The sequence below is a fragment of the Strix aluco genome, chromosome 15 (assembly GCF_031877795.1).
Source record: "Strix aluco isolate bStrAlu1 chromosome 15, bStrAlu1.hap1, whole genome shotgun sequence".
Taxonomy (NCBI): Eukaryota; Metazoa; Chordata; class Aves; order Strigiformes; family Strigidae; genus Strix; species Strix aluco.
The window spans coordinates 7,326,993-7,343,257 of record NC_133945.1 but is presented as its reverse complement, the minus strand read 5'-3'; the positions used below and the strand labels follow the sequence as shown (position 1 = coordinate 7,343,257).

The 16,265-nt window shown below is 47.5% G+C and overlaps 1 protein-coding gene across 1 annotated transcript in view; it reads right to left on the bottom strand.

The window, feature by feature from the left end:
- CACNA1H (calcium voltage-gated channel subunit alpha1 H) overlaps positions 1-16,265 on the bottom strand; it is a 128,208-nt gene that overhangs the window by 70,762 nt on the left and 41,181 nt on the right. Inside the window, exon 8 of the mRNA XM_074840953.1 lies at positions 14,316-14,728. Coding sequence (XP_074697054.1) covers positions 14,316-14,728 — 413 coding nt within the window. The remainder of the gene's footprint in view (positions 1-14,315; positions 14,729-16,265) is intronic.

Sequence of the window (16,265 nt, the reverse complement as noted above, 5' to 3'; positions counted from 1 at the left end):
ATTTCTCAATTTCAGTGGAACCACCACTGAGTTTGGAGATAGCCCAGTGCTTCCACATTTTCACCTTCCTGACAAAAAACCCCAATGAAATGAAATCATATTAAACCATCACAAATGTTCAGAGATAACCAAGGAACAAAATTAACAGAAAATGACTGTGCTGGATTTGCAATGTGTTTCTCTTGAAATATTTATCTCTAATACTGGGGGAAGAACACAGAAATCTGGAAAACAGGGCTTAAAAATGAGGAGGTGACTTTCCATTGCATTTTTCTCATTTCTTTTGCATGAATTATGCCTCACCCCCAAGCATGCCCTGGATTTGCACTGTTTCTATTGTTATGGGAACAAAATGATTCAGAAAAAAAAGTATAGTCTTTCCAATTTTATATAATGAAATAAAATTACTGCTAAAATAATGAAATTCAATTAGCCCTAACAACAGTAGTACTAATTAAAATTATTGTAATTCACTACTACTACAAGGATGCAGTGACAAGCTTCAGAAGATGCAGGACTGCTGAACACCTGAGAGTAGAGACTCTCTTCCCAGGCTGGTGGAGTGGATGTGTTTGGTTTTGGAGGTTGTTAGTTCAGCCTTGGTGAGTTGGGCAAAGGGACTGTTACGCTAACTACTAATTACACTGCTAATGGCAACAATAATAACACCTCTCAAATCATCAGCACTGATGCTGTGAACGCCAAAGCGATGCAATTACGTGCTGCTGTCATTTCAAGGGGAGCTGCGAGGTGGAGAAAAGCAAAGGTAAAAGAGACAGCACACTCCTCCTGATTTACCATCTTGCAGCAACTTTGCTACAGAAGATGCCTGGTTTGGGTGAAGGGCCAGGTAGCCCTTTCCATCCCTCCTCTCCCACATGACACCAGGCTGTGCCCAGCCCTCATGCTCTGCACAGGCCATGCTATCCCTCCGTGTTGCCTTGCCACGACGTCCTCATCCTGATCCCACGCCGTGTGCAGGAACCACGGCAGGAGAAACCCTCCAGGCAGAGGAGATGAGCTCTGGCTCGCTGCACCGCCTGCTCCCCCAGGACAGCACTGGGGCAGCACCTGACCATGTCACAGCCCTACTGAGTCGCGTGGCTCTGCCAACCTGCTGCGCACACCATCCATTCACCCAGGGAAAATCTCTCAGACAGTGACAGCTCAGACAAAAAGAAAAAAACAACCAACCAACCAAAGGATTTCATTTGCAACCTTCCTTCCTGACACATTCAAGTTTTCCTCCTGGCAGCTTTTCGCTTCCCTGCCATGGCTCTGACTAGCAGAAGTGATGCCTCTCCTGTGGGAAGAGCTGCGAGGCACAGTCGTGCAGGACAGGTTGCTCCAACCCTCTGCTCTAACCAGACCTCACAGCTACGCCAGTTGCACCAGGGCTTTGATCCAGCTCCCTGCCCTGGGAGCAGAGCCAACCACCCCCTGCTGAAGAGGCAACCCTAAGAACAAGCCAAACTGATCCATATCCTCCAAACAGCTATGTCAGTTCTCATATGAAACAGGCAACACAAGGTTTTATTTGTAGAGAGTGGGAGTGAAAGAAAATTCAAGATGCAATCTCCAGCGTAGTGGCTTTAATAAACTAGCAAAGCTAAAACAACCATGTGCAAACAGTGAGCCCTTGAGAAAGCAACTCAGCTCGCAAATGTCTCTGCCCTGATGGAAATTCTCCTCATGGGTTTCCAAAATGGACAGATCACGGTGAAAGCTGTCAAATTATTTTGTTTCTTAGTCCCCAAATGTGTCGAGGGGTGGGATACACTGTGGATCTCAAGCAATTATTTCCTAAACATCAGGACTTGCTCTTGCTTGAGAAGGTGGCAAGTGTTTCCATGGCAATGAGCTATTGCCTTGGTGACCATGGACCTGGACCGATGCTGCTAAACCACTGTGACCTTCGGACATCTGAGCACAGCAAGGAGTTTCCCCCTTTGCTGTCTAATGATGTTTTTTTTATTTCTGAGGCCTTCCTTGTCTAAAAGTTGCCTTAGATGGTTGTGTTAGAGACAGAGAAGCACGAATTACTACAGAGAAGCATCCTCTGTTCACACCTGCCTCTCTGCTACCCAACCCAGAATTAACATGTCTATCAGCACAGCTGAGGAGCAGACAGGACTGGACCTAGGGTTGGTTTGCACTGGCTGCTAGAAAATTAAACAGAGGAGGCACAGGACTTCATTAGCCCAGACATCAAAAGTACCTTAATCTATTTGCATTTAAACTTTTTTAAGAGAGGTCAAACTGAGAGGCAGTTGTGTTAACAAGGTGAAGAAGTGAGCTGGCACATAAAAAAAGCAACTTTGTACATAAACAAGTATCCTCCTGGCAAGAAATTTACCTAGATTTCTGTGGAAGAGTAAAAAGTGTCTGTATCTCCCTCCAAACAACCTTCAGATAAACTTCATGCTATCATAAAAGCTCTACCCCAGGGGCTCAAATAGCAGAAAATTGTTGCATCTCTGCCTTTGAGAACTTCTGCTGCTTTTCTTCCCAACTTTATCGTTGAAACACACTCCTTCCAAGCGACTGGCAGTCCGAAACCTGATCGAACTGAACCATTACATTAGTTGCTTTTTAAATTTGCACAAACCCTGCACTCTACAACTCCGAAGTGGTTTCTATGGAGATGCTAAAAAAATGGAACGGCACCTTCTGGGTGCCAAATTTGGCACGGCAAAAACTTGGGTGAGCAGCAAACGCTGCATGAGAGGAGTGTGAGGAGTGAATTAGAGACCCAGAATGCGGCTGCTTACTCAGAGCCACAGATAATGGGGGTAAGTTACTGCTTTGGCTGACAGGCGTTAACCAAACTGACACGCTGCATTGAGTATCACGCAGAGTTTAATTAACTGCAGGCAATGGGGCATTAATACAGGAGAGGACAGCCTGCCCGATTTCCTTACGGTGTGAACGTGATAGGGAGAGGGAGGGACGTGAGCATTTGCAAGGCAGAAGCGATCCTTGTGCATTAAGAGGTTTCTCAGAAGAGCACTGGAGCTGTGTTTGGCCGCCTCTCAGAGCAGCTCTATCTCCTTAATCTGCAAAACTGGGCAGAGGAGTCCAAATCTTGCAACTTCCTACACAGTCTATTTTAGAGTCTTAGAAACAAAAACAACGCACAACAGGAAGGATGTGATTACTAGAAATATGTCTGAACTCTCCCACACCCCAGCTCCATCAATCTTGATGGCTTCACCATTTGCATTGTTAAGACAGAGCTTTCACGTCCCATCCCATCCGTATGGTCCTGCCGGGTTAGAGCTCTGGTCTGCACCGGTGCCCAACTCCCCCAACACCCATGCTAGGTCTCAGTCTGCCTCCCTCTGCTTTTCAGGCACTGAGTCGGACACAGAAAGGCCCATAGGCGCGGCTGAAACGTCACATCTCGTGTTGACACAACTACCTTGAGCCACACAGAGCCCTAATCTGAATACAGCGACCCTAGAGAGACACAGCCACCAGCCCTAAGGCTCTAACAAGACCTTCTATACCAAGTACACTATTCCTGAGTATATTTGATACTTTTCAGACCAAGTTCTGTTCAAACAAAGGCCAAAAGCTATTTTGTCTTATTTAAGCAAATCACTAAAGTCAATCAGCCAGGGCTTCAAACTTTAGACCACGTGCACACAGGAGTAAGGAAGCACAGAGAAACAGTGCAAACGTGGCGGGGGGGACCGAACAGCGCGGCGTTCCCTTGCTCTTTAAAGAGAGGGAGAGTATCTCCTCCTTCAGCCATGGTAATTGGGACAACTGCTTTTAAGTGAATACACGATAAATGGTACGGAGCACTGTCTACCTCCTGGTGAGTGGTCACCCCTGGGATCTGAACACATGGCTGCATCGAGTCTGGCTAGTGCCAACCTGATTCTTAAACTATTAAACCATTCCTTCAGGCTCTGTATCCTGTACTTTCTGTGTATATTGTACAAGGGAAAAGAATTTGATTTGGGGTTTCGAGAATTTCAAACAAGGATATACAATTAGAAAAGTATTTGCTTCAGATGATGATAAATAACCCTGGACTGGAGAACCTCAGAAAATATCTGCTCTTCACTCGGGCGTGGTGACACAAAGTCTTCTGCAGTGCTGTTTTACATGCTTTCCCGAGAACCCAAACTTGTTAACCTTCATTTCACTGCATGTTTTCAGAGGAGTGACAGCTGCAGCCATAAATACAGCATTCAGATTTCATGCTATAGTTAAAAAATCAAATATGAATGAAATCCTCTGCTATTACACATTGACTAGCAAGGGAAAAAAAAAAAAGGAGTGGGAGGAAACTCATAGCATTAAATCATTTCTGAAATACAAAAGGACTTCTGCAAGCTCAGGTGGGAAATATCCGCTCCACTGTTAGCTGCAGGGTCAGTATCTGTCTGTTGGTCTCAGCCTGCCTGTCCATCACTCACTCACAGGTTAAACTTAAGTCTCAGGAACAGGGAGAATCTGTGCATAAGAAAGGAGCAGAGGTACATTCTCAGCCATCAAACTCCCTACACTGCAGCAAGGGAGCAATTCCTGCTACTTTGGGGGGTACCTGTATATGCTGGTACTCCGGCAGTGGGAAGGAAGGGATGTAAATAACATAATTCTAGCCTGAACATTAGGAGATCCCAGTGGCACCCTAAAGAGGGGACACAGCTAGGGAAAGAAGAGCAGGGAACAAGAAGAGGAATGGGAATGTTTTTTTGGATATCTTTGAGAAGTGTTTTGGTGGGTTATGTTGTCCTCAGAGGAGGCGGGGAGCTGTCCCCCCCCCACTCACCTCTGGGTCTAGGGGCTTTCAGAGGCATTCGCGGCTCCTAGTAGTCCTCAGCATAAACTGGGATTTCTGGCATTTAATCCCCCTGCACTTCCACACTCTGCAGTTCACTCCCTTGTACTTTGGCACACATATCAGCTGATACCTGCCAGCACTCCAACCTACCATATTAGTAGTTCTGCTTTAAAGACATTCAAGATGCTGATCTCTTATTTTGGCAACTTCAAGAGACCTTAGCACAAGTGAGAGATCTTCTGCAACATGGCCCCTGTAACACAGGCCATTTGCAAGGAGATAATTGCCCCGCAACCCACACAGCTTTCAGACTCCCTGGCTGAAACTAATTTACACAAATGACTTTAAACTCTTTGCACTCCCAGGCAGCAGTGACTGCGGATGAACAATGCTGACAGGGTTGATGCTTCCCCTCTGAACCCTTCATGAACAAAAGGAAAACTCCGATTTTCTCTCATATTGAGCAGCTCCCTGTGGTTTGATTTACTTCCTCTGATTGATTGGATTTGGGGCAGGTTGGAGCTGTAAAGTTTCTGCCTAGACTCTGGATAGCTTTGAGAGCAAGGCGCACCTGGGGAACACAGAGCCAGGGCTTTGTTCCCCTGGTCCCATCACCAAGCTCCAGGTAGAGCTCCTAGGAGCGGCCAGCACACTCTGGCTTCACAAACCACCTCAATCCAAACCAACTTTAAAGCGTAGACAAGTCCATGTATAGTCATGCTGAGAGTCAGAGAACTCTACAGGATCTATGTGCAGCAAAGTCAATTCCCTTTGAAGTATATAAAATAAATAAAACACTTCTCTTTCTGCTGCTTTCTTCAGGGCCACTATAGTAAAAAGTTTTGGATTTGTCTGTGCAGGGGACAAGGGCAGGATGGGGAGAGAGGGGGTATTAATTTGTACAGGTATCAGGCAGGAGAGGAAAACTCCTGAGAAATGCCTTCACTGGGGGAAAGAAGCCAAGTGTTCTTCCTGCCTCATCCTCCTCGGTGGCAGACTCCCTGCTCTAGCAGGCTTTATCACTGATGCTACAAGGCCTGTGCACAGAGTGTTTTTCCCAAATTGGGAGTCAGGCTGTCTTTAAGGCTGTAAACCAGACAGAGCAAACAAAAATAGAGCTTTAAAAGAATGCATGCAGGCATGCCAAATCTCCCTCATTTTCGAGTAAGAGTCTCACTCCTTTCAGATGCAGCTTTCTCCCCCACCTCTCAAAACCATTTCTAAAAAAGCATCCCGATCTTGTAACAAAACATTCAGAAGGTGGTTTCAAGGAGACATTTAAAGCTTCATTCATAATTCTGGAAAATCTCACTGTCCCAGCCGGAGAACCCTGGTTAAAACCTGAGGAAAATTCATGATTCAGGTTGACAGCAGCAGTAAACATACCTGGTTATTTCCTTGCAGTGGTAGTTCTCCTCTGGCGTAAGGTGCTAGATTGCTACCCTGAGCATCTTTAATCCTTTGCCTGCTGATGGGGACAGCCGGCTCTGCCTCTCCACTCCGAGGTACCCAGAGAAGGGTGGTGTACAGGGCACCTTAGCAACACCACTGAATCTCCACACAGAGCTTTTGGACCAAGTTGCCATCATTTCGTATGTACTGCCAAACACTAACCCCACTTTGCTCTCAGGTGTGGCATGACTGTCTTTTCTACACCTTCCTAACATTTTCTCAGTTAAATCTATTTTTAAGACACAGAGAAAGCAATCATCCACAGGGAGTGGCTGGAAAGGCACAAAAGCATTAAATTAATCATGACTATTTCCTTTGCCTCCTAGCAGTTGGGAACCACCAATCTATAGGCACCATTAGTCCATGGCACAGAACCATCGTGTACCACCCTCCCCATCCTCTTATCTGCATATCCCCTTGTGTAACACTCCTGTTGTATTTGGTTAGAATTTGGGCTGTAAACTCCTTTTCACAGAGTTTACCTGCCACCTCCAGGCATAAAAACTGGTGCTGGGAGAGGTGCAGTGCTCTGTTCCTATTCCCACTGTTATTATTACTCATAATAACATCTAGCAGGCCCTGCCCAGGAGCCCCACATGGTGGGGTGACGTACACAGAACAAAATGCAATCCTCGTCTTGTGGAACAAAAAATCCAAGACAAAAGATGGATACAGACAGACTGGGGAAGTGTAAGGAAACAAAGAGACGGCCTTGGCTAACACGGGAGATGGTGTTCCTGGTAGACCAGCAGTTGCATCCTCCCCAGAGCTCCTGAGAAAGTCCAAACCACTCCTTGCTTCCTGTCACTCCAGGGCACCTTCCTCTCCATGCCTTGCCAATGGTGCCTAAGCACTTTTTCCTGCCTCCATCGGTTGGTTTGGCTGTCTTTTACATTTCCTCCTCTGCTGTTCTCTGCTAACCCTGCTCTTGTCCCTACAGCCCAGCCGACTTTCATGGAGGCAGCTGGAAGGATGGGAAGCTGCTGCTGTGCGCAGTACCAAAGCCACGTGGGCTGCTCGGAGGGACCTGGGGCTCTGCACGTTGCCTGCAGGCACCATGATGTCTCTGGAGCTGCTGATCACAGCTGCCATGAACCAGATGCTCGAGCTCCTCCTCAACTTGTGTCTTGTCATGACTCAGGCAAGGGACTACCAGGTATGCCTGCTCTGGAGCATGGAGTGTGCTCACCCCTAGGTGTGTTTACCTGACCAAAGCCAACCTCCCTCTCACCAACCCCCCTCGCAGATGAAAAGCATTCAGCTGACAGCCAGCAGGAAGGCGCAGACTCAGTGCAACACCACACTCTTTGTTTGTGAAAGCCACCTTCTTCATTACAGGCCCCCTCTCATCACAGTTTCCCTTTGCAGAAAGCAAACACCCTGCTGTCCAGCTGTGTCAAGCCTCCCTGCCTTGGAGCACATTAGAGCCATTGTCAGCATACCATGTGAAGCAGGCTGCCCATGGCTGTGATTTACGCACATTTTTGTGATGAAATGCAGCTGGCAAGTGCACTCTGCTTTCATTCTTGGGGCTATATTACACTTGGTTTATTTTACCTGCCAGTTGAAATGCAAACAATCTGTCTACATTCTATATATAACCACCCGTTGCCATCATGTATGTTTATGAAGCATGGGGCTTTCATGGATTCAGTCTCAGAAGCCCTGCAGGGTTGTCTCAGCGACTCTCTCAGCTGACTTGCTGCATGACCCAGATGAAAGAAACACATCTGGTGGGTCCCCGCACACTGTGGCTACACAGCGTGGGTCTGTTACTGGTGCTGTGCAGATCTCCAGTCTCCATGCCACAGCTTATGCTGGGAAGCATGTTACTATCACCTGCTTAAGGAGTCTGTCATCTTGGCAGAGAGCAGATGTGATTTATATGGCCAATCCCTCACCACAGAGAACAGCTAATGGCGTAAGTGAGGGGAAGGAACTGAACCATTGGTGGTGGTAAAACGTGCCTACAGTTCCACAGGGAGTATCCTAATATTATTCCCTAGGCTAATGAGCACATCTATAGGAACCAGATCAGACTGCAAACTCCCCTCACCATGACTAGCTCTGTTGTTCCCCTGACTGCTCAGTATGTCAGCACTCGAATGAGTTATTACACCCAGTTTCTGCATTGGAGAGGTGCTGTTCCTGTCTGGTAGGAGGCAGAGGAATGGAAGGATCTCTAGTATGCTTTCCCTTATATAGTAAAAAAAAATATACCAAGAACATACAATCCAACAGAAGGAAAACAGAGCAGTGGAGAAGTCAGTTAAATTACAGAGGAGAGTAAGAGAGAGAAGGCTCCATGAACACCACACACAGTAGGCTCCCTGTGGAAGGATGTGATTTACCCCCTTTGCCATGACAACTGCTAAGGTCCGGCAGACAGTGATGGAGCCCTGAGCCGGGACACCTGGCTTTTAACTGCAAACATTTGCCATCCGTTCATGCTGTCTTGCCTCCAATCCTTGATTCCCTCTAACACGGGAATGATGCTTTGCCAGGTGTAAATGCTCCACGTATGAGCTGCTGCTGGCTCTGATCAGAAGCCTTCCAGCCTGAACTGTGCAGAGGGGATCCCAAAACTGTTACCAGGTTTGTTACTGTCCTGGCAGAGTGGCTGTCTGCAGAAAAGGGGGCCTGGAGAAAGGTGGTCTGGAGAGCACTAAAAAGGTGGTATGATCTTGGGGCACAAAAGAGGATGGGAAACACCCCTCTCTTCCCCAAGGTCACCAAAGCCCTTCTCTTCCCTCCCAAGAGGTGGAGACAGAATTCAGGTTATCACCAGTTATTTGTTGAATGAGCCAAATTTCTGCTGCTCTGCTCAGGAGACCCAGTATGTGTTCTCGACCCACGCAGCTTCCCTACCAAAGCAACTCTTGGGGAAAGCTGTCCACTTACTGCTGGGACCTTGGAGGGGGAACAGGGAAGGGACAGCTTCATATGCGGCTGACAAAGCCCAAACTCATAAAGCAAAGGACTATTAAGGGCAGAATGAGTGTCACATCATTTATGCAATAAGCACAAAGATACTGGGCTGAATTTTCACATCCTGGGATGGGCTGGGGGATTCTGTTTGCTTCAAGTCCAGCCACTGTGTAAGTTCTTAAAACTGGATCACGCAGAAAGTTTGAAGAGTGAACAAGTTTTGCCAGTTGAAAGTCAGAATCTCAGATCAGGATATTATTTTATTGACTCACAACTCAAAAGGAATTTAAGCAATTTGCTTCAAACACTGCTGAAAGATTCTCCTCTGCTTTCTGAGTAAGTGCTGAGCTTTCCAGGCCAAACCAATTTTTCAAGCCAAAATTGACAAATGCTAAAATAGAATGTCACTAGAGAAGCTAGTTGCTACCTTAAATCACACAGAATTACTTTTATTCCAGAATAATAAAATGTGCTACTCAAAACCAATACTTCTCTTGCACTAATAAGCAATGGACCACTGGGTGCCCACCAAGGTCAGCTTCAACCTCCTCTGAAGACAGCTGCTCTGAACGGAACATGCCATGGATGAGGGATCAGAAAAGCAATTAAAGGCTCTTTGAACAGCAATAGCTTGGAACAAATACTAATTTGTAATTCACCTCTGAGAAGTGAATATAAAATAGCATTTCTAGTGTCATTTGATGTAAATTGAGCCTTTTATGTGGAATCATTACAAGTATCAACACCTACTTCTGCAAATTCCTCTGGGGAGCAAAGTGGGGGGTCTCTCCTCACAGCTTAAATCAGAGTTCCTCATGGATGAATTCAGAGCTCACCCTTCTGCAGGGATAACACCAGCATCTCTCCTGGACAAATGAACAGGACTCTGTCCTTCTACTGAACAACTGGGGAGCTGGGAATCAAGGCAGATCAAAGAAGTAGCAATCATTTCTTCAGACCAGCCAGTGAAACACACACAGGACCTGACTCTGGGACAAAAAGGTATCAGCTTTCAGTGGCAAAGAGGCACTTGGAAACAGCTCCAGGAACAGGACCTGCCTGTGCCAGACACCTCTCCCTGCTGTCCCAAAGGCATGGAAGAGGTCATGGTTTTGGAGCTCATTGCTCCTGCTTGGTTGCTGCAGTGCCATGGCACGTTCTCAGATACTCTGGAGAATTGTCAGCTGCAATGAATGCATAACAAAATCATCCAATGTATTGAAATTGCCTGGAAGATTAATGCAAGGATTGCCTTCTTTGTACTTGGCTTTTCTCATCTGTGGGAGTGCTTATTCGTGCTGGAGATAGACAAATAAATAAATAAAGCATGAGAGGAGGGAGGGAGAAAAAAAAAAAAAAAAGGAACTCCAAACCAGCCAATTAACCTTTGAAATACAAGTTGTGCTGCTGCTAACTAACAGCATCCTGTAACCTCCTAATTACCAGCCATGTACAACGTGGCAGTTGGGAGACAGAGCTGGCTGTTAACCCTGCGGATGTGCTGTGCGTGAGGATCTGATCGCCACTAATGACTGAAGTCCCAAAGAAACTCGCTTCCCATCATCAGCTGCCTCCTGCTACCCGGATCTCCTGCCGCAAACCGGCTGTGCTGCCATGAAATCTTCAATCTGCCTCTGAGAGGAGCAGGACTGCTAAAGGACAGCTCTGTGCAAAGCAATTCTAGCAGCTCCTCATCTTTCCCATGAGTCAGCTAGCTGCTACAGTGGTCGTGCTCTTAGCCACAGGACAGGATCCTTGCCTAAAAGGGTATTACGTGGGCTACGTGCATTAAATGGCATGGTGCCAGCTATGTTAGCCAAGAGCAGCCAGAGTAACCGTGTGAACAGATTGCTGGGAGCTTCAAATTCCCATAAAAACACATATTGAGCCTTGAGGGATTTGGATATGGACAGGTCTCTCATTCATCCGGAGGCAGCATCCGGGACTGCGGCAGTACAGACACAGACCACCTTCCTGTCTTGTCAAAGGCTGCTACCTAAGTGCTGCTATGGCACACATACCCCCTTGTCCTGTGGCTACGATAAGGGTCAGCAGTAAAGCCCACCGGCTTTTGCCTCCAGCCTGGCACCTTGCAACCTCAATTTCCTCATCCAGAACATACGGACAATAATGCTCGATTGCCTCAAGAGGGCTCCGTGAGACTTCTCTGCAGAGTGCTGCTATGTCCCGGGATGAAAGGCAAGATAACACACCAAGGACTAGCACTGCTCTATCTTCCACGCCATATGTTGTTCAGTACCCTCCACCCCTCCCACACACACAGAGGATTGATGCCTTGGCTTTGAATAGCACTCTGAAACAAAAATGTATATGGTGTGCCCATCTATTTGCAAAGCCACTGATGACTATAAAGTCTGAGAAGGCGGAAAAGAAAAGCAAGCAGACATTAATAATTTTTTATAAAAGAAATTGGGCATTTCCTTACAGACAGTGAGGTTTGGGGAGGGCTTCCCTGTGGCTGCTGCACTGATTGCAGCCCAGTTTGATAAAACCAATCAACAGCTGAAAACTAGGGGCAAGAGTCAAGACCAGGGAACCTGTTTAAACTGTTCCACCCAGAGCAAATGTCTCCATGGTAGGTGATGTTTTGCAGGGCTTCAGGGCCCATGAGTCCCCTGCCCATGCTGCTGTCAGCAGGCACAGAGCACAGGAGGCCTCCCCAACGGGAGTCACTGAACCCTGCTCTCTGGGTAACACTGAACAGTTCGGTGGGAGCAAGGAAAGCAGAGGAGAGCCACAGAGCAGCTCCTAAATCCTTATGACTTGGGGAATGGCTTCCAGATTTGCCCTTGGGAAGGTGGACGAGGAGATGACGGCAACACCCATGCCTGGTTAAAAGCCTGGGGAAGGCTCACACCTTCTCACCTTGTAATATCTGCTCTGAGCAGAGGTGCAGAGTGACTGGGCAGCACCCGTCACTCAGTAACCAGAAAGCTGTGATTAAACTGTTTTTCCTGGCAAGGGTCATGGCATACCCAAAATGAGCCATTCTCACATCCCCTCCATCCCAACACCACGCTGTGGGTTTGCGACAGCTTTGCTCAGGCATCTCCTCCTTATCTCCACGCAAAGCCAGCTCCCACCCCGAGTCTTGCAGCCAATTCTCACATGAGGAGGGCCATGGGTTCTGAAATCACCCCGCTTTGCTCACAGAAGCTCCATGTTTTCATGCCAAACAGTCTGGGAGCCTAGAGCCATTTTCTGTTGCTTTGGGATAGTGTCTCAGCCTCTGGCGATGCCCTGGAGGTCACTCAGTTGATAGGAGAGTGCTTGGGTGAGGTGTTTCGAGGCTGGGCTCTGACAGCTCCACGACTCCTTATCCCCACTGCATATCAGAGACACTTTGCAGTGAGGCACGTGGAGGAACTTTTACAGGTTTCACTTCAAAATTCCTCCCTTTTTATTGGGCCCACGCTGGGCAGTGCCTGTAAGCAAAGCTGGCGGGAGTCTGATGCTCCTTAGCCAAAAGCTTCAGAATCTTTATTGCCATTGGCTTTGAGATGGTTTAAAGCAAATCTTTTACAAGGTAAAATCCAATATAAACTTGCCGGCTACAGATTTCCTTTGTTAGCAGCAAGGATGTAATTATCACAATTTACCTTTATACGAGTGATTGTGGACAGACTCCATGCAATCCCTGGGCTTTCTCACTGCAGCCTGCCTAAGGTTTTCCCCCAGCATCCGTCATGGCAATATCCAAGGACTGACAAAGCTGTATCCGCCTGACAAAAGAGCATCCATGCAGAAATGCAGCTGCCGCAAGGAATGAATGGTCTATTCAAAGGCTACTGACAAGGTGTATTTCCTAATTTTAAAACTTGTTGTGGAACAACTAACCAGACAGAAAGCTGACAGCGACAGCTATTTCTTTGTTGGGTTTGGACGCTCTCTGCTGTGAGTGTGAACTAATTTATTGTTGCACAGCTGAGGTTCATGTGTTTTAGCACAGTACTTTTCTGAAAGAAAATGTCTCAGCATACAATATGGGGGTTTAAAGCACACAAGTGGAGAGAAAATAAAAGTAGCAACACTCTGGAGGATTGTTTGCCACGGTCCCAAGCAGGACTTAATCCTGGGAAATGACAGAAGAAAATGCAGAGACTCTTGTCCTGCCTTTGGATGTACTCTGCCTTTCCTCCTCACTCCTGAGTGGACAGACCAAGGCAGAGAGGAGGAATACCTTTATAAATAACCTTGACCTGCTCCTGATCCTGCAGTGGAGATTTTGGGATCGCGCAGGATGAATGTTGGAGTATCCACCCCACAGAAGATCAGTATGAGGATCTCCTGGCCTCAGTGGGGTGCTTTTTCTGATAGAGGCATCATGAGAAATTCCAGAGAATGTCTCGAGAAAACAGTTGAAAGGAACCAATTTTTCTGAGAAAGAAAAGCCCAGAAAAGCATAGCTTTTCCCAGAGTGACCAACTGGAGATACTCAGATGACTCACCTCCCTCTCCCATTGCACAGCCCCTCAGCTACCATCAGCCAACAACAAGGACAAGCTGTCCTTCGCTGCCAGCACTGCTTTCTGCCATCACCGTGTTCAGACTAGTACTGGGAACAGCATGATTTCTCTTTCCACCTTCCAAACACTTAAAAGAAAGACCTACTTGCACCCTCTGAGATCAAAGTAAAGGTTTTGGAGCCTTCAGGGAAAAATTAACTTCTTTTCCTTTGTTGCTTTTAGCATTGCCTGACAGTTTAAGTCTTTATTTAAAGGTGCAGGATCAAAGAAGAAACTTCTGCGTGGGTTATTTGCACTACAAGATCCACTGCGCACCACCACCATCAGACCAAAGGGGTATTTCCACCAGAATAATTCACGCTTATATGAATAATTCACAGCAAACAACTTAAGCAGTCAGGCTCTGAGCCGCTGTGTCTTAACACACACATTTAAACTCTCCACACCTTGCAGCGCTGCCAGACACCTTCCAGACTTTTTGCACACAGGATGCTCCAGCTCATTACACACCTGCAGGATCAGGCCCTCGGCCCAACGTGGGGTTTCCAACTTGCATGAAAAACACTTGCTCCTCCTCGGGCATGGCTTCGACAGTCACCCCAAGCCACCACGTGAAAACACCTGAAACCACAGACCCTCAGGGCTCTCACCTGCTCGTGGTACTCGATGCCCATGCTCAGCGTGTTGATGAGAATGGCTATCATAATCCCCCGGTTGAAGTACTTGCTCTCCACAATCCTCTTCAGCTTAGTGCCAAAAGCCTTCCACAGGCGGGTTACCTTGTTCCTCTCCTTGGGTTTTTTCTTCTTCTTCCTCCTCCTGCCCCGCTGCTGCTGGAGCTGGTCTCTGTGGTCGCCGTGCCGCAGGTCCTGGGTGAACTCGTAGACGCCATTGCTGTCGGAGTCGCAGCTGTCGGACTCGCTGAAGGCGAACTCAGGGTCTTCCAGGAGGCTGGCGCAGAAGGGACAATCCTGCAGCTCGCAGGTCAGCGTGCCGCCGGGCGGGCTGGGCAGCGGGCAGGCCGCGCTCAGCCCCGACAGCCGGCTGGGCGTCCGCCGCAGACCTGCAAGGGGAGACGCGCACCGTGAGCCACCTCACCCCCTCAACATGGCGGACAGCCCCTCTCCCCGCTCGGGCAGCGCTGGGCCTGTCCAGGGCAGAGCAGCTTCTGCCGCGTCCTCAAATAAATGTAAAACCTTAATACCACCTTCTAGACATCCATCTTACCAAGCAGCTCTTGCTTTGTGTCGTTTTCCCCTCTGTTCCCCTCTCCCCAAGCCCCGACACTCACCCTCTAGCCCCCTCCATGGACACAGGGCTGAGGGGCCTCTCTCCACAGAGCGTGGGAGCCATTTTGTGTTCTGCTGCTGGGGGAAGACGGACTGGCACATTTTCAATTATTTTTGATTATATCTGACCATGCTAACATCATTAGTGGTGATCTGAGCATTATCAAGCTGTTACACCCAATTTAGCTAGCACTTCCATTTAGCTAATAATGAGGAGGGAGGGGGAACACGGACCAAAGGTGGCTACAGACCTCGGATCACAGCTTGGAGAGTCACGTAGTCCCATCAGTCTCCTTCATCCCTCCTTCAGCCTTTAATAAAGCTCAGGTGAATTTTTTGCTTGAGGCACAGGACTGAGCGTTCAGGGTGTTTTAAAATCAAACACGTTGCCACATGTTTTGTGGTGTAAGGAGAAATGCTGACTGCCCTCAGAAAGCCAGGGTATGAAGATATGGACAAGTGTAACAAGGATGATTTGGGTGGAACTGGAAGCAGATTTTACTTCCTCATATTTAGGAACCAAATTTCTAGTTTCCTCATATTTAGGAACCAGGTATTAATGGCAAAAAAAAGCCCAAAATGAATGTAATTCTGCAAGCCTGGGATCCTTCCTACAAAATGACATTCAAGCATCAATGAAAGCTTTCCTTGAGATTCAGGAAAATAAGGTGAGGGAACAGTTTTCCCCTGTAACATGCCCCTTATCTGAAGGTTGGACAGGGACACTTGGATTTGTTTTGGGGAGACCAAGCAAAAGGCAGTGGATGCTCCTGGCTCTGGGCCCAGGAGCTTGGATCTCACCCAGCAGTAATGCTGCTGATTTCAGCCACTCCTGGCTGAGGATGTCTTTAAAGAGAAGGCAGCACCAAACAAAAGCACCCTATTAGCTTGAAAACTGAGTTGTGACAAGAGTCAAAATGTATTTTACTTGCCTGAATGTCACTCAGATATCACTGGCCTTCAATATAGCCTTGCAGGAAAGGACTGTCCTCCTCATGGTCATTATATCAAAGACACCAGGAGGATCAGAAATATTTGCCCCCTCACTCAACTTGCAAGCAGCACCAGTGCAGCACTGCACGTTAGCACAGCGTTTCTGATCAGGACAGATCCAATGAGGAAAGACTGCAGCACAGCCACAGTAGCACAGATAGCAGAGGTAGTGGTCTTGCCAGACATCTTTTAATGCTATCAAAGTGTTAAAAATTATATGAAAAACACTGGCGCCACAGATGTCTTCAAAATACCAGAGTCTCCTTGGCTGCCTGCTAAAATAACCTCACAGCATTGCAGGGCACGAGAACACGGAGG